The sequence below is a fragment of the Alligator sinensis genome, unplaced genomic scaffold (genome assembly GCF_000455745.1).
Source record: "Alligator sinensis unplaced genomic scaffold, ASM45574v1 scaffold659_1, whole genome shotgun sequence".
In the NCBI taxonomy this organism is placed as follows: Eukaryota; Metazoa; Chordata; order Crocodylia; family Alligatoridae; genus Alligator; species Alligator sinensis.
In genome coordinates, this window is record NW_005842265.1 from 1 (window position 1) to 24,542 (window position 24,542).

The 24,542-nt window shown below is 41.9% G+C and overlaps 1 protein-coding gene across 1 annotated transcript; it reads left to right on the forward strand.

Moving 5' to 3' along the window:
• Positions 1-501: 501 nt before the first annotated feature.
• LOC102375552 (lysine-specific demethylase 5A-like) lies at positions 502-24,337 on the forward strand. The gene is made up of 11 exons (XM_006027756.2): positions 502-641; positions 1,158-1,513; positions 2,032-2,170; positions 3,162-3,341; positions 5,001-5,162; positions 6,872-7,423; positions 8,130-8,273; positions 11,930-12,089; positions 12,369-12,589; positions 15,590-16,000; positions 22,442-24,337. The coding sequence occupies exons 1-11, from the start codon at positions 567-569 to the stop codon at positions 22,643-22,645; spliced, it is 2,604 nt and encodes an 867-aa protein (XP_006027818.2). The 5' UTR covers positions 502-566; the 3' UTR covers positions 22,646-24,337.
• The last annotated feature ends 205 nt before the right edge of the window (positions 24,338-24,542 follow it).

The following is a 24,542-nucleotide window of genomic DNA, read 5'->3' on the forward strand; positions in this document are numbered from 1 at the left end:
GAGTCTGGCTGCCACCGCCATACTACCCAGCCCCACAGACTGCAACTCCTGGTGTGCCCTAGAGCTACACATGAGGATATGCTGTGCTTTGCACCAGGCAACACCTCCATGCTTGGGTGTGATAGGACTGGCCACTTGTGTTATGGCCTGGGCTGCCCCCTGCTTCTGGACTGGGTAGGGCCAAGGGACCTGCCTTGGGCCAGATAGAATCACTTAGGTCTGGCCCATGGACCATATATTGCCCATCTATGCTGTAGTTTCTTCAGCATCTCTAAAATGTGTCTAGGGAAATAACAGGTTTTTACAGGCTTTTTTTTCCAAAGCAAGCATAATTTGGAACTTTGTAGTCTCTGAATAAATTGGCTCATGATCCAGTTCTGTTTCTTAGAACACTGAAGTGACAAGACTTTTTTTGTAACTTGTTTGTAGTTGGTATAGTTTTATTGGTTGGGAACTTGCCCCAGTGATTGCTTTCTCACTCTTTTATTGAATTTTGTCTGTAATCGTCCCTTCACTTGTGTAGCAGGCTGAGCCAGGATAGTGGGAGGACTCGGACCAAGCTGACTATGGAAGAACTGAAAGCATTTGTTCAACAGCTATTCAGCCTACCCTGTGTTATCAGCCAAGCCCGACAAGTAAAGGTGCGTTTGGATCTTTTCTTTTTCTTTTTTCTTTTTCTTTAGCATAAAAATGCAACTGGCAAAGCTTTCTGATATAAAAGCTGCAGGGTAATTTTTGCTTCCAGGAGTAGTCCTTTATTGGTAGGGAGGTGGACTGAATGGGCTTTCCTCCTTGAAGAATGTTGCACCCTGGTGAAGGCTGCTGCTGGATTGAATGAATCATCTGTTTACACAAACTTTCTCTTTTAAGTTAATGTTCTAAGGGAAGTTCACAAAGCTCTTTTTGGGGTCATGCTCAGCCACCATAGTCACAGCTGCACCATAGTCCTGCCTGCCCACTCTGATGGAGGCTGATGTTCCTAGAGTGCATCTTGTACAGGCTTGTTTCCTGCAGATCTCAGTCTTCATGGTTTATAATAGATTAATTTGTTTGTAGTAGGTGTGAACCCAGATGTGGCTGGTCATTCTTGGATTCACAGCTTGAATCTATCATGGCATTTGTTGCTGATTGAGCATGTTTGATGTGTATAATTTCAGAACCTGCTGGATGATGTGGAGGAGTTTCATGAGCGTGCTCAAGAGGCCATGATGGATGAGGTCCCAGACTCTTCCAAGCTGCAAATGTTGATAGACATGGGTTCTGGCCTCTATGTGGAACTTCCTGAACTGCCGCGGCTGAAGCAAGAACTGCAGCAGGCACGTTGGCTGGATGAGGTGAGGTCCACCCTTTCAGACCCCTTGAGGGTCACCCTGGATGTGATGAAGAAGCTGATTGACTCAGGTGTTGGGCTGGCACCACATCATGCTGTAGAGAAGGCCATGGCTGAGCTGCAGGAGCTGCTTACTGTCTCTGAGAGGTGGGAGGAGAAGGCCAAAGTCTGTCTACAGGCAAGGTAAGTATTCCCTTGGTAACTATTCAGTAACAGCTGGAGGTTCCTTTGAAATGTGTGCCCTGTCTCTTACAAAGGTAGCAGAGAGTAGGGTCTGTGAACATTACCACCAGCTTCCTGCTGCCTGACTTCCTAAAAGGTGGAATCTGAGATGGTCAATCAGTTGAAGTGGAGATGGTGCCCCATTCTGGTTGTCAGTGATCACAGCAAGAAGGTGTGAGAAGTCCCATTATTTTTGTTACCCTTTTTTACTCCAAGTATGTTACGAGCACCAGCTTCCTCAGGGTTGTAACGTTGAATTTGAGGTCGGATGCTTCGTCTGCTAACCAAGATGGTGTGTACATCATCAGTTTCCTCACTTCTGCTGGCATCAGTGAACAGGCCCCTCCTGATGAGAATAGAGCCATGGTATACTTTGTTGCAGTGCAGGGATATCAGCTGCACAGACAGCCTGTTGGAATCATGGCTACAGTTGACTAGCACTTTGAGAAGAGGCTAGAATCAGGTTTTTCTCACTCTAGACCACGTCAAAGCATGATGGCTCTGGAGGGCATCGTGAACGAAGCAAAGAACATCCCAGCTTACCTGCCTAATGTACTGACACTGAAAGAAGCCCTGCACCGGGCTAGAGACTGGACAGCCAAAGTGGAGGCCATTCAGGTAGGGGTAACAGCAGAGACTGTAATCTCTTGCTTGCATCTTTTCTGATAGGCATGTGTGCTCTTCCCAGACACTGCCCAGGAAAGTCAGAGCAGAAACCTTTTAACTCCTAAACTTGCTAACCCCAGTCTTTGTTTGACCTCCGTACTTTTCTTTCTGGGCTGCTATCCATTTCCCCATTGGATTTTTGTTCCAGGCTTTTCCCCTTCCTTTTGTGCATCCCCTTAGGGAATACAAAGGCCAACAGGTTCTGTGGGTCTTCTCTCCCTTTCCTGTTACCTTCACAGCGACTCTGTTGAGATGCATATTTAGGCTCAAAGTTGTTTTTTCTACACATTGCCGCTAGAGATGCTTAGCCGTGGTGAGACTTGGTGCACCTAGGTCCTTAAGTAACGGAGCTGCTGGAAAGGACTTCATTTTATTTTTTACCATGTATACATAATGTAAGGTGCTGGATTTGACACCACTGTAGACTGAGGACCTCTATCTATGGAATAGGTACAGTATGAGCAAGCATAGTCCAAATTTCCCTTCTCCAGCACCCTGTGGATATTACCTTGGCATTAGCCTAGGGAGGTCATCTCTAGAGAAAAGGGGAATTTTCAGTTTTTGTCTTCTGGACCAAGAATACCATTGGTAATGGTGACCACCTTGTGCAGTCTTGCATGCTGGTAACTGAACTGAGACTAACAGCTCATTTCTTCTGGGCTCCTGACCAGCAGTTGACTACTATGTTTGACTGGTAGAACTGGGAATCCAAAGGTTGAAAGATTTCCATGCTAGTTTCTTGAGGCAGCCATTCACAACAGATTGTCCATTAGCAAGTGGGAAATGTATTACATGTAGAACTAGGTATTGGATATCACTGAGATGGGAAGAAAGAAAGAACAAAGTGGCACTCAAACTTAAAGGCTGTGAAGTTCTGTTTTAGTCAGAGGGTGTGGTATATAATTCAGAGTCCCATGGCTCAGAGAGCTGTCTTCTACCCCAGAATGGTAGCAATTACGCTTATCTGGAGCAACTGGAAAGCTTGTCTGCAAAAGGCCGCCCAATACCGGTACGTCTTGAGGCACTGCCACAGCTGGAGTCTCAGGTAGCAGCAGCACGTGCCTGGAGGGAGCGCACAGGAAGGACTTTCCTGAAGAAGAACTCAAGCTACACTCTGTTACAGGTGAGCAGCATGCAGCTTTGTATTAGGCCCAGGGACCTGATTTGGATGGAGGTATTTGTACTGGGTTCCTCTTCATTATGATAGAATGGCATGTAAGGTTCACTCCTGCAAAGTGGGAGGGAGGTGGCAGGGCCGTCTGTCTCCTTTTGCATACTGAGAGCTTCAGCTATTGCTGCTGGGAAGGTGGGTAAAAACTGGTTTGTGGGAAGAAGGGGTTGTGTTACTACATGTATGTCTGTCTTTTGCTGCCAGTGTATTTATAGAATTTTTTCATATTATGTTTTAGGCCCCTACGTGATTTTGTCCACTTGCTCTGCTTAAGATTTGTTTTTCATACTCATCCTCAGCAGTCTCCCCTTTTTGCAGAACTAGTTTGTTTGGTTTTTTTAGGGTTGTTAAAAACTTCTGATGAAGACACATTGGTCTCCTACTGTGCCATCTTTCCTTGACATTAGGGGTGTCTATACATATGCTCCTGGGGGTGGGGGGTGGGGAGGGTGTTTTAATTAGAGTGACTCCCAGACAGCTGCTCTAAATACAATTAGAGCACAGGGTCATGTATTCAGCATCCTGCATTTCAAAATGGCTGCAGGTATGTTGTAATTAAAGCTCGTTTGTCAAGTTTTAGCTAAAGCACCTCTGCCACTATTTTGAAATGCGGGACACTAAACACATGTGAGGATGAGGCGCACTGGAGCGTTCTAATTAGAACTCTCCAGCAGACTCTATTAATCAAGTCTACTCTGACAACATGTTCTAATTAGAGCACGTTGGAACATGTGCATAGATAGTCTAGGCTAGCTTGCTGTTGTGCCTTTTTAATACTGTTTCTTTGAAGCTATTTGCTTTCTGCTGGCAGGATGTTTAGTGCTTGGGACTGGGTATAAAATTCCTCAAATCCCAATCATACAGCTGCTGGCAGGCCAAACTTGGACGTGGGGCTGCCCCCTAGCCTGATTCCACAGCTGGGGTGGCCATCTCCTTTGGTCCTGTGCATGCCCCATGTCAGATATCAGTGTTCAGCTGAGCATCAGGGTTGGACACAGAGCAGCCCTGGGTCTAAAAACTGCATGTGCAGCCCAGCTGAGCTGTATATGCATTTCTAAATGTCCCAGAGCACTGGGAGTCCCAAACTGGTGAGTGTCTCCCTAATCTTGAGTTCCCATGCCCCAGGGTTTTACCTATCACATGTGCAGCCTTGGTTTTCAGACTCAGGTCTGCCATGTGTCTGACTCTTCATCAGCATTGGCCAAAGTGAGGCCTCAGGTCCCAGTTCAAGACTAGAGGCTGACTTATGCAGGATCCTGGGGTTCAGAATCCAGCTGAAAATAGCTACAGTACCTGTTTTATTACACTAATATTCCAGGGCTGCAAGCTATAATACTTGGGACTGACTTCAGTCTTATTTTTTTGTGTTTATTCCCTTCCATTTTGCCATTACTTTAGAGGTATCAAAGATGCTCATCAGTTTTTCATCTGTTTTACAGCAGGGTTATGAGAGAGATGAGGTATTTATTTTGCAGTATAACGAGGCTGGTTGCATACATGATATATGTGCTCTCATCTGTTCCTCAGCCAACATAGCAGTATTGGTTTAGAATGTTTTTCTTTACATTGTTGTTGTCCTAAGATCCTACGTTCTTGTCTTTTTGGTTACAGGTTTTGAGTCCCCGGACTGATATTGGAGTTTATGGAAGCAGTAAGAATAGACGGAAAAGGGTAAAAGAGTTAATGGAGAAGGAAAAAGAGAAGGATCTTGACTTGGAATCTCTGAGTGAACTGGAGGATGGGCTTGAGGAAGCTAGGGACACTGCAACTGTGGTAAGGGGCTATGCTGTGGGACTGGCATCTCCTGGATTTTAGGAGTTTTTGATCTGAAGGGAAGCCTGTCTGCATGCTAACTACTCATAACTTGACAGGAATGGTTTAGCCAGGGATGCTCTTGCCTTAAGGAGGGATTGGGCAAGATGACTTTGAGGTCCTTTCCAGCCTTCCTTTTCTGATTCCATAACTTGATTGTCTGTAAATTCCAGATGCTTAAGTATAGTTTTTATACTGAAAACTGTTACGTAAATCTCTGTGAAATAAATACTTCACAGTAATAAGCCTGACAGAATATGCAGTTCACACAGCATTGATCGTGGCACTCCAAGGATGTTTTAAATAGGTTTTGATAGTAGAAGAAGGAAGCACATATACTGAGGTGTTGCCATGTGTATTTGGCTAAAGAAGATTAATTATGGGTTTAATGTTTATGTTTCCGTCACTTATGAATATAAATGGAAATACCTTAAAAATACCTGGCACCACAAAAAAAAAAGGGCAAGACTGGATTAGATTAGACCTGTCCTATGCACCAAACTGAAATGTATTGCAGTCAGGTAGTACAACCTCCAGAAATTGCTGTTAAAGAAGCAGACTGATTTACAGCAAAACAGTGATGCCACTGGGTGCCTATGCAAAACTTTTATTAGAAGTGTGCAAATTTACTCTTACTGAACAGCTGCTTGGGTGCTTACGAGTAATTCATGTTCTTGCATTATTGATGTAAGATACCAGAGCCTGAGCTACCCTGACCACTGGTAAAGCTGCACTGTTTATTTAGCATTTTACCCATTCCATTCCATCCCTCCCACACAAATCATTTGAATCACTTGCTGCTGGTGCTCATTTTCTTTTAAAATGGACAGCTTGTGGGAATGGAGAAAAATATGTTAAGATCTCTTTAGTGAATTGATGATACCAGAAATTAAAGAAATGAGACTATAGTTATCCTCCAGATTTATTTTCTGCAGGAATGAGGGAAACTGGCACAGTGCTGAAAGCCTGTAGTTACATTATCTTGCATGTGAACCATCAGACCTCAGGCCCCTTGTGGATTAGATCATGTCTTGAATGAGAAGTGCTAAGAAACACCTAATTGGATGTGTAATGAAGCTATGCCCCATTTAGACATATATAATATGCCTCTTAGGTTGTGTCAGGAGGAATCTGCTGTTAGTATGTGCGTGCGTGAGTACATGTGCAGGGGCATTAGGGGATTTTTTACCCTAAACCCAGGATCTGTTTCCTTTTGCTGTGATTAAAGATTCCATTTCCCTTTATATAGGAATTAACTTGGGTTTTTTAATCAAACTCCAACTTAAGCAGGCACATTCTGTTTTCTGTTTTTTATCCATAACTCACATTATGAAATGGATTTTCAACAACTTTTGGGTCAGCATTTTACCTGAGAGATGCTTTTGCTTTGGTGAGTTTGGAAATGTTCCATGGTAGAGGTTGGTTCCTTTTTGAAGTTCGCAAATTGTTTTGGAAACTTTGGGAAAGATCGTACCGTAAAAATATATTTTCTTTGCGTGAGTGGTGGAATACCACGGTTCTGAAGTGAAACTTAAAATTTAATTTTTCTTTTGGATTTTGTGCCTGGAAGATTTTTGATTAATTTCATTCTTTTTTCCTCTCTAATAAAACTTTGAGTCCATTTGTTGTGATAGAGGTACCAGCTATTTTTGTTTCTCTGTGCTGGGCAGGTGGCTATATTCAGGGAGCGGGAACAGAAGGAGATCGAAGCCATGCATGCCCTCAGGGCAGCTAACCTAGCTAAGATGACCATGGTGGATCGTATTGAGGAAGTGAAGTTCTGCATCTGTCGAAAAACAGCTAGTGGGTTCATGCTACAATGTGAGCTCTGCAAGGATTGGTTTCACAGTGGCTGTGTGCCACTCCCCAAAACCAGTTCCCAAAAGAAGGGCTCCAGTTGGCAGGCCAAAGAAGTCAAGTTCCTGTGCCCACTCTGCATGCGTTCTCGAAGACCCCGGCTTGAGACCATCCTGTCTCTGCTGGTGTCCCTGCAGAAGCTTCCTGTACGGTTGCCAGAGGGGGAGGCACTGCAGTGCCTGACAGAACGTGCCATGGGCTGGCAGGACCGAGCACGGCAGGCTCTGGCTACTGATGAACTGTCTTCTGCTTTGGCCAAGCTTTCTGTGCTCAGCCAGCGTATGGTGGAGCAGGCAGCACGGGAGAAAACAGAGAAAATAATCAGTGCAGAGCTACAGAAAGCAGCAGCTAATCCTGACCTACAGGTAAGCATCTGGGTATCCTACTCCTAGCCTCATTGCCGAGATCCACCAACATTTTATCAGTATGTGAAACGTCTTGTCTGCCTTTGAGCCTCTCAGAAAGAAGCAGTTGCAGACTGAGAATTATGTCAGTTGTCTGTCACTGATGTAAGTAAATAAGTGAAGGGTATCAGAACACTTTCTGAGGGATTTGTAAGGCATCTGTTAGTTACCCTCTGGCCAGAAAGTCAGCAACATGTATGAAGTACATAATTGGCCTTAGTCTGGTTTGTTGTGGATATTAGCCCATAGAGTGATTGATAGCCAGGTTAATAATTTCAGAGAGGACTGCAAGTAGCTACTACAGCTTCTATAGATGTCTGCCACATCAGAATTTTTCAGAAATGTTCATTGATGACACAGTAATGTTGAAGGTGAGGCTTGTGTTGCCATTGATCTTGTGATGACAGTTGGGTGAAAATAAATCTATGGCTGTCCAGCTACTAGTTCTCAAAAGGGCTAGAAATACAGGATCCTTCTGGGCATATCATCCCATATTCTCTGCCCAGACCTTTGGGTCACAGCTTTACACAGGCTTTACTTGTGCGTGAGCAGGTAGCAGTCTTGAGGCTAAAGGATGGCACCAGCCTTTGAAAAGTCCTTTTCTGTATTAGCAAGCCTTGCTGCACTCCCTTAAAGCATGTTCCATTTGTGTTCCATTGCCTTGTAGGGCCACTTGACTAGTTTCCAGCAATCTGCTTTTAACCGAGTGATAGGGAGTGTTTCCTCATCTCCACGACAGACCCTGGATTATGACGATGAAGAGACAGATTCTGATGAAGACATCAGGGAGACTTATGGCTATGACATAAAGGCAAGTAACCAGCATGGATAACAAACTTAAATAACTCCATGTGTAGACCAGCTGTTGTGAAATAACTGTATTTGTAGATGCTTTGGAATAAATATTCATGTATGGAGTTATTCTGGAACAACTATTCCACATTAACTTGCCCTCACCATTCCAGAATGATTTTCATATACTGTACCTTAAGGCTTGGCTACCTATCTTGTAGCCTTATTTCTGTGATAAGGCCTGTATATGATTATTTAAACATAAATTGGGGATATTAAGTGTTACAAAAGGATGCATTCACAGTTTTATAATGAGTTATGATTAGAGGAAGGAAACAAAAACATTTTTCCAGGGCTTAAAAAAAGCTTTTCAGGCATGATTTGAGACTACAAGCAAACTTGAGAAGAATGTACTCTTGGATTATCATAACTACAACACTTGAACCCTACTCTTTGCTCTGAAGATCAGAATGGAAGACTGTTTGTATAACTCCATGGCCTTTTTCATAGATGTTACATACTAGTTGCAGTTTTGATAGAGGGAACTCCTTTTTCAAGCTCCAGTGTAGCAGAAAGAGGGCTTTGGCAATTCCATGCTTTGTAAAAAGTTTCTTACTACCTAGACTCCTTTTTCACTTTGCTGTTGGTTCTCTTCCCCAGTCCAGCATGTGGAAGAAGTAAAATTTGTTCAGTTTCCACCATGTGTAGAAGTTTGGGATTATAGCTCTGGCTGGTAAATGTTAACTCCAGGAATTTTCACAAAACAAAACAAAACTGCTCTTACTGGCTTTGGAATTTATTTAGTTTTTAGCAGCAAAGAATGTTTCAAAAGAAAAATGCAAATCTATAAAGACAACTGAATGGTCTTAATGAGACTATTACAATACATTTTTAAAATGGTTCTGAGATGTCACTTTTATGTTCGTCTCTACACTTACTGAATGTGTAACAATGGTTTCTTTGTGTGGATGGCCACCTTAGGGATGCAGCATTGTATTTCTTCCATGAGACACATTAGAGGTGAGAAAAATAAAACCCATTAGACACTATAGAGGCTACTTTTAAAATGGTAATAAATCTGTCTGATTTCAACCTTGCTTTAAGATAAGTCCTATCTATTTTCTAATAGGTCCTTGATTTTTTGATTTTTTTATCTTAATGCATTTTGGCTGCTTACAGATGTTAGAAAAACAAACAAACAAAAACCTGTGCTTTACTGGAGGAAGCAATACATTAGTTCAGCCTGGCTCCGCAGCATCTGTATAGCTTGAGTGCTTCAGCAGGGCCTTTTGGTGCTTTTATCTAAATCTGATTCAGTCAGCTATTAGATAAAAATGCCAAAAAAGCCTCAGTAAAGCACTGAGTCTACACAGACGTTGGGTGAGCCATGTCCAACTAACGTGATGCCTTTTCTGGTCATGCACTGGCCTCGGTGAGGGAGTGCACTGAGTTTAACTTAAAGCATTGTTTTTTTAACATCTGTAAGCAGCCTTTAATTTTAAGCATTTAAGTTATTTCAGGTATTTTCAGATTCTTCATCCTCTTAATAATTGACTCTCTAATTATTGGTAGCAGCTAAAAATATTAGTGTAATAATTTTATAATCCTATATGAAGTGTAGAGAAAGGCATGCTGGTAATCGGAGGTTGCAATTAGTGTGGAGTTTTAAACTGTCATTAAAAATATCCAAATATTTCCGAACTGCCCTATGTACTAGAATGAACTAGTCATCAGAAGATTTTTCTGCGAGAGATGTGGAGTATCAAGTCGTGTACTCAGAAGAGTGGAACTTCCTGTCAAGCTTTGAGGATTTTGCAGGAGTACAACTTGAATTCTAAAAAATAAAACATTCTGCAGTCGCAGGATTTCAATTTGGTTATTGAGTCTTAGGATTCTGGAACTTTTGACTGTATAGAATTATGCAAATTGACCTAGAAAGGTTTGTTTTATCATATCCTACTTTTCTAGCTTTTCTTGCTATCAAAACTACTTGATTACTAGTCCTGTAACCTGTTTTGTATGCCCCAAATATTGAGGCTATCACTAATAACCTGATTAACTTTCTGACAATTAAATTTTTACTTGGCTTATTAATTGTATATTTTCTTAATTTCATCCCATGTCCCTTGCATCCTTGAATGTTTACAGCTATTAAACAAATATTAGTAGATTTGTTATGTTGTTATGATCTTCCTTTAATTATTCTTTCTGAACCCTCTCCACTTGGGAGAGGTATAATTTCAAACTGATGTAGAGTCTGAGTTCAGCAGCTGGTTTGTTACTTGTGTCACTTCAATTTCTTCATGTTACATGAAGTCATGAAATAACAGATTTTCAATTTTAAAAGCCTGAACAGCAAAAGTCCAGTAATTTATTGTTTAATTTCTAGCATAATAGTATACACAAGATGTCAACTGAGAATACAAGTTCTTTGGTTTCACACTAATAGTCATAATGTAGCTACTTTAGATGTGGCCTGTTTTTCAAAGTCTTGGGACTGGTGACAAGAAATGTTTATGGTATTTCAGGTTTAACAAAACAGCTGGGCCTGGGGGTTTTGTGGTCTAAAGAATTTCTCTCTATCCATAGACAAATGCTAAGTTTGACAGGCTTTGGCAGTGGCATACTGTAAATCAGAATTATTCTGGTAGCTAGGAATGTATATAATCCACAAACCCTAGGCCTCTAAAGCAGGGATCTCCAGGGAATGGCTTTTGTTTGACCTGTGAAGTTCACAGGTGGGGACTTAGATTTCTTACACATCAATTGAGGGTAGTACTGCATTAACTCGCATACTATGCATACCTTCCTCTGCGCCACCTCTCCCCCATTATCAGCCCTCCAAAATTGGGGTGCATATCTTAAGAAGGGAAGCTGATTTTGTCTCCTTTGCTGGAATAGAAGCATGGAGATGCTGTGCTCTAATGGCTGCCAAGATGGCTCCCGCTTATCTCTGGCCCCAGCAAGCTGGAGGAACAGTGTCCTGGGTTGACTTTCTCACAGCTGCTAAGGAATTTGTAGTAGTTGAGCACAGTGCTTAGCTGAGTGCCATAGCTGGTACCTGAAGAAGCAACTGAGCTAGCTCAGGGAAAGTGAGCCACTTCATGCAGTAATATCTTGATGAGGCTTGTGCTGTGGAAACAACACTTGATTCTTTATGGGCACTTGAGTAAAGAACTATTTACAATAAAGAAGTAACAGTCTTGCTAGCATATGGGTGTGGGGCCTAGCCTTGTTTCTGTCCAGCCACAGCAGGAAGCCCCCTGCTGCCTCACCCAAACTGTATCCTGGGATGTCACACTTACTGGACATTCCGTGTTTCCAGGACATATTCTGTCATACCATCAGCCATGACTGTGGAAAAATCTTTTTGTATAGATTCTGCCTTCCATAAACAACACGTGTGTCTTTTCAGGGCATGTGACATGCTAGCAAGTACAGTTTTAAGCAAACATTTTGACTTTTCTCTATAAATGCTGCCACCATCCCATTACTTACGTTAATAGCACCATGTGCTGGTGGTGTTAGTTTCCTTGGCAGGTCACTTCTGAGCAGGTTCTTGGAAGTAGCGTGCTTTTGATCATTTTCCACAAAGATCTGCTTCATAGAGGTAGATATTTAAGTACGTAAAGATTATTAAAGCTGGGATTTATTTTCTTGCTTTGCCTTTTTCAGGACAATGTCAGTGTGAAATCTTCCAGCAGCCTGGAACCGAACCTCTTCTGTGATGAGGAGATCCCCATCAAGTCAGAGGAAGTGGTGACACACATGTGGACGGCTCCCTCTTTCTGTGCTGAACATGCATATTCATCTGCTTCTAAAAGCTGTTCACAAGGTATTTCCTTTTCTTTGCACTGAAGGTGGCTGAGAAATGCTTGCCATCTGTATTAGGTTCTGGGAATACAATGTCTACACATGGAGAAGATGGTGTTCATTGCATAAAGGAATATACATCAATATTCTATCAACACTATTTGGCCATTAGCTGTACCAGTGCCCATATTTTCTCTTTTGGGCATCTCTGTCTTAGAGCATTGCTGGGAAGTAACACGCGGTTTTCTTGTTTCTGGTCTCTTCTTTTTTGTTTTACGTGATTTGCCTTCTGTTTTGAAAGGTTCTAGCACCCCAAGAAAGCAGCCCCGGAAGAGCCCTCTGGTACCTCGCAGTTTGGAACCCCCTGTACTGGAGTTGTCACCTGGAGCTAAGTCCCAATTAGAGGATCTGATGATGGTAGGAGATCTCCTAGAGGTATCGCTGGATGAGACCCAGCACATCTGGCGGATTTTACAGGCCACGCATCCACCTTCAGAGGACAGATTCCTTCACGTCATGGAGGTACAGAAAGGCAGAAAAAATTCTAGGATAGGAGGAAATTGTATCAATATGTTTTAATTTCCATTTTTTAAAAAGATGGAATTTTGGATTCTTAAGAAGAGCTTGTTCCCTTGATGTTCAGTCTGACTTGGCTAAAGATGCCTCCAGTCCAAAAATATTTGCCCTCTCACCGCTGTGCTAATTCACTTTAAGTAGGATGCATTTCTCTCCCGTGTGCAGTTCCACCATTCTCGTTCAGCTTGCCATTCCTTTGTAAGATGTGTCTGGTGGATAGATCACTCTACAAACACTTTTTCCTTCTATATGCTCTATAGCAATAACATTTTTGTCTTGATTGTTCATGTTGTGCAATGCAAAACATCCCAAAGCTGTCCTGAAAATAGTTAAAACTTAGTGGATTTTTAAAAGTGAAATTCCACATCCAAATTTCATTTAAAAAATATTAAGATTGCAGGGCAAAGCATTCAGAATGCTTGAATGAGTTGCTTGGAATAAAAACACATTAGAAAGAAAAATGGTTTCAAAATAAAAACCTTACTGCACATGGACACTCTGCTTTTGAATACAAATATAATTTAGGAATAAACAAGAGAAAGAGCAGTTAAAGTTGCCAGTGCAACTTAAATTCTTGCTCCCTTCTGCCATATGTATTACAGGACTTTTACTGTTATTTCATCATAAAAAGACAGTTATGATGCTCACCTCATTCACCTCACATACTTAATAGAGAAAGAGGTTCTGGTCAGAGTACCTGTGTCTCGTTCACTGCAAAGTTACATAGTCTGTATGAATGACCTACATGCTTGCTGGAAGAGAGGAGGCAAGCTCTCATGGTTGAAAGAACTGGACTGGAACCCAGAAAACTTAAGCTTCTAAGTGACCTCAGGCACTTAACACTTCTGCATCTGTTAAAAGGGAATAGCAGCAATTTCTGATCTTGCATGGTTATTGAGTATAAAATGGATACCTAAGACAATTAATGAGCATCACAGTAAAGTTATAGGAGAGGAGTCCATTTTGGGAGTATGCAGCAAATGAGAAATAGGAACACCAAGCAATTTGAATAGGAAGAAAGGTATTTTGATCATCCACGTTGTGCAATTAATAAGTCATGAAGCTTGCAGAAAATGTCGTTAGTTAAAATTATACATACATACATAATACATATGCACCAAAGGGCAGGATTAGGGTTGTGTGTGCAATCATAAATTTGTCCGTTTCTGATTCGAGTACTTTGTTTTGTATCATTAACATTCTTTTAATTGAATTGTTTTCTTACGGAAATGCTTTGGGGAAAAGTAGCATGAATGCTAGCAAATTTGTTATACAGATCTTGCAAGTAAAGTGCTATACACCAAATGCGTTTTAGCGTAACCATTTTGAAAGCTTGTTTGACCAAATTGCTTACTTTAAATGAAAAATATTTCAGTTAGTTTTTATGTTGTTTCTTTTTAATTGAACAGAATCTCCTAGTGGATTTGTTGGGCTGAGTAACCTCACTATATGTCTTACAATAAAGCAGAGGGCTGAATCTTGCTGTATTGGTTTGAAGCATACATTCAGTTTCTGAAGTCATTAAAGTTTAGTGCATAGTTTGACTGCAGTTGCAAGGTTCTTGTGCTTGTACAAAGATCATTATTTACTTGTGAAGCCCTGGAGTATAAATAGGTAGGGTTTGATGCACTGAATGTTAACTGCCCTGACATCTTATTTGTTTTAAATTGTAATTATGGTGGTGGGTTTTTTAAGTAGTACCAATGCTACTTAAGATGCACAGTGTTTCTCAGAAACCATTCTGATCACACATCAGCATTTCTTGTTCCCCTTATTTTTGAGCACATGGGACATTCTTGAGAGAGAGGACCTTTGTTTTTCATAATTCACCAGTCGATATTTTTATTTTCCAACCAAAGCAACGTTTGGTTTTCGTGGAAGCAATTGTTGCAAACAAGATTAATTTGAGATAAGTAATAAGCAGTAACAGATTAACATTTAAATACCTAAATCATTTGTCTTCCTACAAATAGCTGTTATAGCAGTGAATAAAAGAAGGAAATAGTATCTACAGCTTATCCAGAACCTTTTGATCTTTGTTTTTCATTGGGCAGTGTTGACTTTTAACACTTTCTTCTTCTTATCCAGTTAACTTCAATTATCTCCTTACACTGGTTTGTTGAATGCTATAGATGAGCATCTTTTTAAATTAGGGCTTGTCAATCCACATTTTTTGACCTCGCCGACAATGCGAGGTCACGGTTGGCAGGGCTACCCAGACATTATCATGCATCCACAGGTGCATCTCAAGTAGGTCCAAGGAGGTGATCCTCCCCCTCTACGCGACACTGGTCAGGCCACAGCTGGAGTACTGTGTCCAGTTCTGGGCACCCCACTTCAAGAGGGATGTGGACAACATTGAGAGGGTCCAGAGGAGGGCCACCCGCATGATCCGGGGACAGCAGGGCAGACCCTACAATGAGAGGCTACGGGACCTGAACCTGTTCAGCCTTCACAAGAGAAGGCTGAGGGGGAACCTGGTGACTGTCTATAAATTCACTAGGGGGGACCAGAATCGTTTGGGGGAGACCTTGTTTCCCCTAGCGCCCCCTGGGATAACAAGGAATAACAGCCACAAGTTGTTGGAGAGTAGGTTTAGATTAGACATCCGTAAGAACTACTTCACAGTAAGGGCGGCTAGGATCTGGAACCAACTTCCAAGGGAAGTGGTGCTGGCTTCTACCCTGGGGGTCTTTAAGAAGCGGCTTGATGCCTACCTGACTGGGGTCAATTGAGCCCAGTTTTCCTCCTGTCCAGGCAGGGGGTCGGACTTGAAGATCTACAAGGTCCCTTCCGACCCTACTTCTATGATTCTATGACAGGCAGTGTCCTTTCTCTTTAGATAGAGTGGGTACAGTAGTGGTTGGAAAATGTCTTAAGTAGATGATGAAAATGTAACATGTAGAATCCTCAGTTTTAAAATTTCTTGTCACCTTTTTTGTGAAGGATGACAGCCTGGATGAGAAGCCATTAAAAATGAGAGGGAGAGATTCTTCTGAGAGGAAACGAAAACGAAAGCTGGAAAAGGCAGAGCAGTTCTTTGGAGAAGTGAAGCAGAAATCTAAAGAGTTGAAGAAACTGGAGAAGCCCAAAAAGAAGAAACTAAAATTAACCATGGACAAGACAAAGGAGTTGAACAAGTTGGCAAAGAAACTAGCCAAGGAAGAGGAGCGGAAGAAGAAACGAGAGAAGGCAGCTGCAGCAAAGGTAGAGCTAGTAAAGGAGAGCACAGAGAAGAAGAGAGAGAAGAAGGTACTAGATATTCCTTCTAAATATGACTGGTCAGGAGCTGAAGAGTCTGATGATGAGAATGCTGTGTGCGCTGCCCAGAACTGCCAAAGACCCTGCAAGGACAAGGTGAGTTCTACCATAAATGATTGGGGGAAATAATGAAAATCCCTTTAAGGTTTGTCCAGGAGGTTAACCAGTTTTGAACAACAGTGAGTTGGGTGGTTAATATATTAGATGTGTTAGTAATGACAGGTAGATGTATGGATACTGCTTGATCCACATTAGACAGTAGGCATCTGTCTTGGGATGATTTCTGGACAGTGGATCCTGTGTTTATGCAGAGGCTTGGACTAGAAGACTCTTGGGGTTCCCTCTAACCCTTGTACTCTGTAGAATGCAGCTTTGCTGTCTTGAGCCATAACAATTGGAATCTGAATGTTGGTATAATTGTATATTGATCGACTTTAACCCTATCTTTCTCTAAGCCAGTGTTGCTCAAACTTTTTGGGCTCATGGCATAGCTTATTGGGCTCAAGGCACCCCTCTGTAACTTTTGTGAATATAGTAGCTACAGTATTTTTCAAAAACTATATATTACAGTGTGTACCACTTTGCACCGTGGTTAGGCAGTGTGGGTGGGGAGACATCCAGGCAGGGGCAAGCCTGAGCCTGTGTTTATCTGCTTAAATACCTGCTTATCTCTTCATATCTTGCTGTCTTCTCACACTTCAGGGCACTTAAAGATTCTGGCAGCACCTCAGGATGCCCCAGCATCCTGGTTCATAATCGCTGCTCTAAGCACTTCAGTCTGAGCAGGAGGTGAGAGGGAGGAGCTAGTAGGGATGTAAAATCTGGGAACATTTTTTCTTTTTAAATTGCAAAGTTAACACCCCCTTCAAGCCCTCTTCCAAATTTTTTGTTGCTGGCATTAGGAAAAGATGCTGATGAACCTCAGAGGGGTTAATTCTATTTTTCCCTGTTCCCTGTTTCGAGTATGTTTCTGAGCAAAAGTCTAAGCTGGATGTACAGTCCTTATAAATGAAAATTAATCTTCCAAAGCTCTTGTATAATAAAGCCAGTGAGCTGTGAGGCTGCAGGTTGAGCAAGGCCACAGGCTGCAGTGCCCCACTTTTCTTGCGGGAGGTAAATCTGCAGTGGTTTTAGAATTGATCGGATTACGACCAAAAAAAAAAAAAAAAATCTCATCCGTCTTCAGAGGTCATTTGGTCCCATTTGTGGCCTTGGCAGCTGCTTTTAGCTTAAAGTAACTGGGGGAGATCAACCTCTTTCAGTTTTCATTTATTTATTTATGTATTTATTTATTAAAGTTTTTTAGAGGTGAAAAAACCCTTAATAGCTGCATTTGAAATGTTAAGCTTTGTGTGAGCGTGAGGGTCTGTGTAGCATCTCAAATATTTTCATAGATTTCAGGAAGATTCTCCTGATTTGTGGAGATTGGGTTGTGTCATTCTTGTTTTTGTAGACTTGAAAGAAAACTCACTGTTGGGAACCTGTAAGAACTAGAGATAGCAAAACCAGGCACCAGGCCATTGAGAGCCATTCTCCATTGGTGGATTTGTAGACTGGATGATCTAATCAGTCTTCCATCTACTTTTTAAATGATACTGCAGTGTTTAGTACATTCCATAAAAAGTGCTATGTACTGAAAATGCTGAGCTTCCTAGGTAGAGAAAGTGTCTGAGTTCACCTCCTTGTAAGGGCCTTGTTTATTAAAATAGATTAATTTGTAAGAATTTTAGGAAATGCTTAATGTTACATGTAGAATCCTAGTCATCATAACTCTCCTTAAAGCTGTGTTTGCCATATGCTTCAGTATGCCCACGTAATAAAACTTTTTAAAACGCCCTGTGGATAGAAAATGAGACAGACAGGAATGTAATAGCTGAAGCTGGAGGCATTAATGTCTCTTAACGTATGCAAAAATAGTTTTACTGTGAAGTACAGTCTTCAGCTGACTGTGACCCCTGGATTTTTGCATTGCTTTGCTTTATATTGCATCTTAATTTAGTTTCCAATGTATAGTCAGTTATATCTCTTCTTATAAGGTAAAAGTGAAGTTTCAGCAATAATGGCTTTGATCAATACAATGCTATAAAAGATAGTATTATTTACCCTTCATATCTCAACTTTTATCCATCTCATTCAATTTAAATGTGTCTACTCAGAAAATATTAGAAATCTTCTTATGCCTTTGAAATTTTCAAAGCTGCTTTGCCAACTTTTTCTGCCACTTTTGTTCTATGGCAAGTTCATTTCATAGTTAAGGGTTTTTCTTTTCCTTGTAACTTCTTCAATAAGCCCATTAGCCATTTGTTGCTTTTGGACTGCTGGGTGGACAGAGGTTTTTGAAACTAAGGTCATATGCAACCAGATGCAGTCATAGAATCATAGAAGTGGGGTCGGAAGGGACCTTGTAGATCCACCTTGCAGTAATTGGATCCCTTTTGTTTTCTCTAGTTGAAGAAGTTACCTGTTGTTATAGATTGATTGAAAAATCCAAGCTTTCACTTGTCATTTTTTTTTAGTCTTTATGGTTACAAAAATAACCTTCCAAGTGTTAATCTCTCTAGCGGGTCAGTATTTAGTTTCATATTTTATTGACTAAGAGCCTCTGGGTTTGAGTGAGGTGCTGAAACTTTCAGGGAGCCACTGAAGTTGAAGAGTTTGTTGTGGAATTCAGTTCAGTGCTCTTCATGGGGTTTACCAGCATTTAATTTCCTCTATTTTTGCACTCTCAGCTTTTTATACATGTGCTGGGGTGTAAACACGCATGTTAAAAAGAGAAGGAAGATTAAAACAAAACTGAGGAGGAATTGGCGTGGTAGCTGAGAGGAAGCAGGGAAGAAAATCAGCTAAGTAAGGTAGCAAGAGTGAGTGAGCTCATCTTTTAGTCTGGTTATGGAGAATTTTGGGGGAGATCAGAAAGTCCACAGTGTGAGCAGGTGGTTGAGTGAGTTTGGGTCAAGCAAGACCATAGGGTTTCTTGAATAAAGAGCAATTTGGGGATGGACATGATATGCACAGGAAGTAGAGGGAACTGAGAGAATGGAAGTAGTATTCTTCTATCTGAAGTTCCCTTGCTGTTCTGCTTTGTATCTCGTCTAGCAGCAGCATTCTGGACCCATGAAGAATAAACATTCTCCTGCGGTAGCCATAGGATAGGCTTGCTTTAAGCAGTGTATGTGTAGGGATTCCAGTTGAGACAGAGCCAACAGGAGCGGGATGAATTCTAGCAGTGTTCCTCGCGTTCCAAATCTATGTATTGCTTACTGAGAGGGATGTGAAAATCCAGGATTTATTTTGGCCCTGCAAGCAAAGATGAGGTCTGAGGTAGGGGGAATGGTAGTAAATATTCATGGGATCTCAGGCTGTTTTCTAAGCAAGACATTCATTGTCTGGAACTAAATTTGAAGTTTAAAATCGTAACAGGTAAATGATTGGAGAAGGGGTATTGAAAAATTGAGAGGTGTAGCTAGATTACCTCAAAATTATCATAATTGGTGTCACTAATAAAGCCTTGAAGGGAGAAGAAGGAAGAGGAAATTGTTAGAGCTGAGCCCCAGTGAAGATGAGATGAAGGAAAGGAGCCAAAGCTGTTTCCTCAGATTAAGTGAAGATGCTATGCTATATTACTTGACCCTTGCGGGCTTTCAAAGAGCAGCCACTGTTGGTGAAATAGCCTTGCTTAACATAACTCTAGGCAACTTTGGCATTGAAATGATTTAAATTGTTCGGTTTTCCACCTCTCACAGCTAATTCTGAGAAGCCCTTATGCAAGACTGCTGAGCATAGGGAACAAACTTGTAAGTGAGAAAGGGCCAAGCAGAAGTATTTCAGAGAATGTATTTGATTACTTTGTGTGGGGGAGGGTTGAACCGTGAAGATTGCTTGTTGAATGGGGTGTCAAAATATGGGCAGAAAGTTGCAGTTAAGATGGGCAGGTCCATGTGCAAGGTAGCACTTTTGTTCTAAGAAGCTGAGGAAAGGGAGTGGTGCTGGGTGAAATAATGTAATGTTGGAGCTGATGTTAAGTTGAAGGGTTGGGAGAGGAGAAGGTGGAAATGGGGTCTTGTTGCTGTTTGTCAACTTGAAAAATGTAGGAAATTTACAAGGAATGGGGTCAGTCAAGTAAAAACTCTTTGTAATCTCATTTGGTTGCTATGAGTATCTTGAGCTAGGATAGCGGGCTTCAGTAGCAGAGTAGGGTTTTCTTCAGCAGAAATTCTTTAGTGGAATGAAAGGTAGGGACTAGAGTCTGTAGAGGGGGTGGAAGCCCTTTGGTGCTGCACCAAGCAGTGTATTTGCGGGCGGGGAGGGTGAGAGCAAGTATAATGGTGCTCTCCTCCCCCCCATGTATACTGCTTGGTGTGGCGCTGAGCTGTCTCACTCCTGTGACCTGGCATGAGTAGTGCAGAGCTTCCCCTGCTGTGGCAAAGACTCCTGAGAGGAACAGGGGGGGATTCCTCTACCCCTCCTCCCCCCAAACTTTTGTAGCAGTGGGGGAAGCCCTGCCCCTGTGCAGTGAGGCACCACAAGCACCATATCTTGGGGTAGGGGAGCAGCATTTCATTTGTGCACTCACCCTTACCCCCCAGAAACATACGTTGGTGGGTTGTGGTGGGGTGCAGTGCTAGACTCTGCCACTCCTGTGGCTGGGCAGGTGCAGCACAGGGCTTCCTCCACTGCTGCAAAGATTCCTGGTGGGGGAGATCCTGGCACCCCCTCCAAATTGGTGAACAGGGCGGGTGCCCTGCTTGTCTTGTCCTATTTACATTCCTGTTGGGGACTAGTTTGGTCTACAAGCAGCAGAAGATGAGGATTAGCATTCACCAGCAATTTAAAGGTGCAAATATTGTAACTGTAATAGAAACTGAAGAAACAAGTGAGGTGGGGAAGAGTAGTAGTCAGTCTGGCCCAAGTGAATGAGCTGCCCTTAATTCTACTTGTGAAGAACTGATGGCAGAGATCACAGTTCAGAAGTGAGAACATGAGTCAGAAGACAAATATATACCAAATTAGGCCGCCTATAGGAACTTTGTAAAACGAAAGGGCAGTTTTCAGTTGATCTCAAGCCCAGAGTCTCAATCTACCATATTGAGAACTAAGAACAAGTTGTTTTTTTTTCACATAGCAATACTTTGCATTCACAGTTCTTCAACAGCTGCCAACTGCATTGCCCCTTCTGTGCTTCCTCTTCATATTCACCTGTTGCCTAATTAATCTCCTGTCAAGATGCACAACATAGATTTTTATCTTTGCACCACTACACTGTAACCATTGACACACAGTAACTATTAACCTTTTCTATATTCTCATTTTACCCAGGGCAAATATATTTTGATCCTGTCACTGAGAAGAGTTGGTTATCCAAATAGAAAAGAAATAGACTTCAGTTTCCATCAGATGCTTGGAAAGTTGGGTTTTACAGCAAAAGTTGCTGTCTTGTAAAATTTACTGTCAGGTCATAGTCCAAATGAAATCCAAAGAGGTTTGGGAAAGTTGATAAAATGAAGACCTCATTCAAGCAGAAATAGAAAAAAATGTTATAGCTCAAGTGAACTCCATGTTAGTACTTCAACTGTGCCTCGCACTTGTTTCAGAACAAAGATTTCTGTTAAGTTCCATTTTGGAGTGATTGGTCAGAAACTGAAACTTGTTTTATAAATTCATTTCAAATCCCATCTCTCACCTCTCTATTTGGGAAAGACAAAATTAGAGTGTTTTTTACTTCAAGGTAGGTTTATCGGTTTTCTAAAACTAAGCGTAAAGTCTGTAATTTGTCAACCCCTGCTGGGAGGGAGAATAATTGCAGTACAGAAAGGAAATACAGTATTTGTATCTATATTTATTCTTTTCCCATTGACTGGTCATAAATTCTTGCCTTGTGGATTCTAAGCATTTTAGGATTGATTGTTGCATTGTTACCGATCCTTCCAAATCAGAAGGATGCCAGCTCATTCATTTGCATTACTACTGCATTTTGCTTTGGGATGGATTTCTATGCAATGACTATTGTTCCCAGTGTATCTGTTTCCTTAAGTACTTATGAAGGCATTGATAGTATATTTAGTGCCTTCTGCCAGTAGATTTCAAAGCATAATCACAAAGCATTATTTCTGAGAACAGTTCTCAGTCTATAGGTCCCCTGTGAGGCAAGTTTTCCTTGGACTTCTAGAATTCCCCATATTAGCTTGTTAGTAATGCAGAAAGGTTCCTTTATTGGGATCTTTTGAAACAACTCATCTATGCGGAAGCTTTCTGTTAATTATATAGGTCATATTGAAACCATGTAGCTTCTATATCTTTAGGACAGCATAGGAAGAATATGAAGTTAATGCAGCTGCAGAAGATTATGACAGGTTTTAGCCTGCCTACTTTTCATGCTTTGCTATCAGCCTAAAACATTCCAAAGATCTGTAATAAACTTTACATGCTAGTATCTGTGTCAGTCCCATATATTTTTTTTCTTCTGGTACTGGTCTGTAGAGTTCAGTGTAAGTTTTCTCCCTTGCACTATACTATGTGTGTTGATCTTGTCTTTTGCAGGTAGACTGGGTACAGTGCGATGGTGGCTGTGACGAGTGGTTCCATCAAGTGTGTGTTGGCGTCTCTCCGGAAATGGCTGAGAATGAAGATTACATCTGTATAAACTGTGCAAAGAAACCAATGCAGGGGCCAAGTCGCCCAGTACATGTATCACCACCCCCTTTCTTACTGAGACTCGAGGAGGACCTCAAGGGGACAAGTTAGCAGCTAGTTGGTCTCTGGGATTTGTTGGGAACTGGACCACTGAGACCCTACTGAAAGTGGGTGGTTTGAAGCTAATGTAGCCACTGAGCCTCACTTCCAAGGATGTACAGCCCTGCAGCAGAAATGGTCCCTTCCTAATAGCTGGCTTCCCCTGTACAATGGTGATGTCAGAGGCACAGTGGTACCAACTCATCTATGCAGACACCACCTTGTTACAGTTCCAGCCAATGTTTTAACTCAAGTGTTTGCAGCAGTGAGTGTGGTGGCTGCCCTCAGAGACTGAACAAACATGTGGCTGGTGGATGGGACACTTTGGTGTGTTAGCACTGCGTTTAGGAAGTGGGGTTGGCCTGGAATTGGTGGGCAGTGGCTAGAGCTTTCAGCTCTACCAGATATCTCCATGGGGGCATATTATCCATGCAGAGCTTTTGGAAGTTACCTTAAGCCAGGTGGCCTCTCATGTTAGCTGAGCCAAGAGGGCAGTGTATGGGGATAATGAACCTGCCTCCATGCCAGGGCAGCTCACACTACACTGTGGGAATGGGAGTGGGTGGATCAATTGTTAGTTTCTCTTTTGTAGCTAGAGGGCAAAGGAGCTCAAGGTCTCAGATATCAGCACTGGTTCTGTTTACCAAAAAGAAACCTAACCCTACTCCACTAAATATATTCTTTTTTTTTTCCTGAGGGGCACAGTCAATCTTCCTGTCCTGAGCATGGCCACAAAGCATCAGTTAAGACATCTAGCCATGCCTGAGCTTGGAAAGCAGAGCGCTTCCCCATTAAAGGAGTTGCTTCTCCTCTTCTAGGCTTCATTGGTGTCCTGTGCCCCTGTATGTTACAGTTGTCTGACAGGATGAAGCTGGTGAAGAGGTGCAGTAACATAGGATCCAGCTTCTGTGATCTGTACCCAGGGATGAGGAAGAAAGTGGACAACCCACTTACCTCACAGGTTACACTGATGTACTTCTGTGAGAACTTCCATTCACAAGTATTTCCAGTATCACTAGGCTACAGATATGGCCTTGAGTGATATCAGCAAGCAGTCTGCAGATACTGTCCAGAGCACAGATCCTGTCCCTACTGGCTTTGCTGGATACAAGCCTACAATCAGCAGTAGTTCCTGTTTAAAGTTGTCCCTGGCTTTGCCAGGGGACAGAAGTCTTGGGTTAATCCTGGGTGACAATTGTTTTAGTAAATCCATTTTTAAAAGAGGACTTGTTTTTACTTTTTTCTAAATGTCTCAGACTACTGACTTGTTCTATAAATAGATTATTTTTCTTTGATTTTTTTATACTTACCACTGTTACCAGCAGCACAAAGACAGAGGTTCACAAAGGAAAAACCTGCCCATGGGCTTGGGTTTTTTTTACTCCATTCCTTCCTTGTAGTACAAGGAATTAGCAGTTACCTTCCGCATCCTAGCCAGACCAGCTGCCTGTGTTTAAATAGGTAAATACATTTCATGTGCTACCTTCGTGTTTGGGTTTGTTCATGTTAGTGGGGCACCTGGGGCCTTGCTGACTCCAGTCTTTGCTGGCTTTATGTATGTGAATGTCTAAAGCCGGCCACTGTGCCGTCTCGCCCCTTTTCCTATTGTGTTTCCATTCTTTTTGCAGTTCTAGGAGTGTTGTAAGTAGTGTCCAGTCTTACTAGAAGCTGGGCTGGGATTTAAAAAAATATTGACAAAAATGAGTGTTCTGTCTTGACTCTTCCTTGTCCCTTCTCTTGAACTCTAATATTAAAGAGGGTTTTTCAGCTGACTCAGATACCAGACAACATTTTCCAGCCATAAACTGTAACTAGAAAGTCCAACTTGGCATACTTCCTTTACGTTAGTTTCTGCAGATTGTTTGTCTGTGCCTAACACCTGGGAAGCGATGATTAACAGATGCTTTAA

Bases quoted from the DNA above. Each gene is read 5' to 3' on its own strand.
- LOC102375552 (XM_006027756.2), top strand. From the start codon at position 567: ATGGAAGAACTGAAAGCATTTGTTCAACAGCTATTCAGCCTACCCTGT. The intron at 2,171-3,161 runs GTAGGGGTAACA...CTTCTACCCCAG, and splicing joins CCAAAGTGGAGGCCATTCAG to AATGGTAGCAATTACGCTTA. The intron at 7,424-8,129 runs GTAAGCATCTGG...ATTGCCTTGTAG, and splicing joins CAGCTAATCCTGACCTACAG to GGCCACTTGACTAGTTTCCA.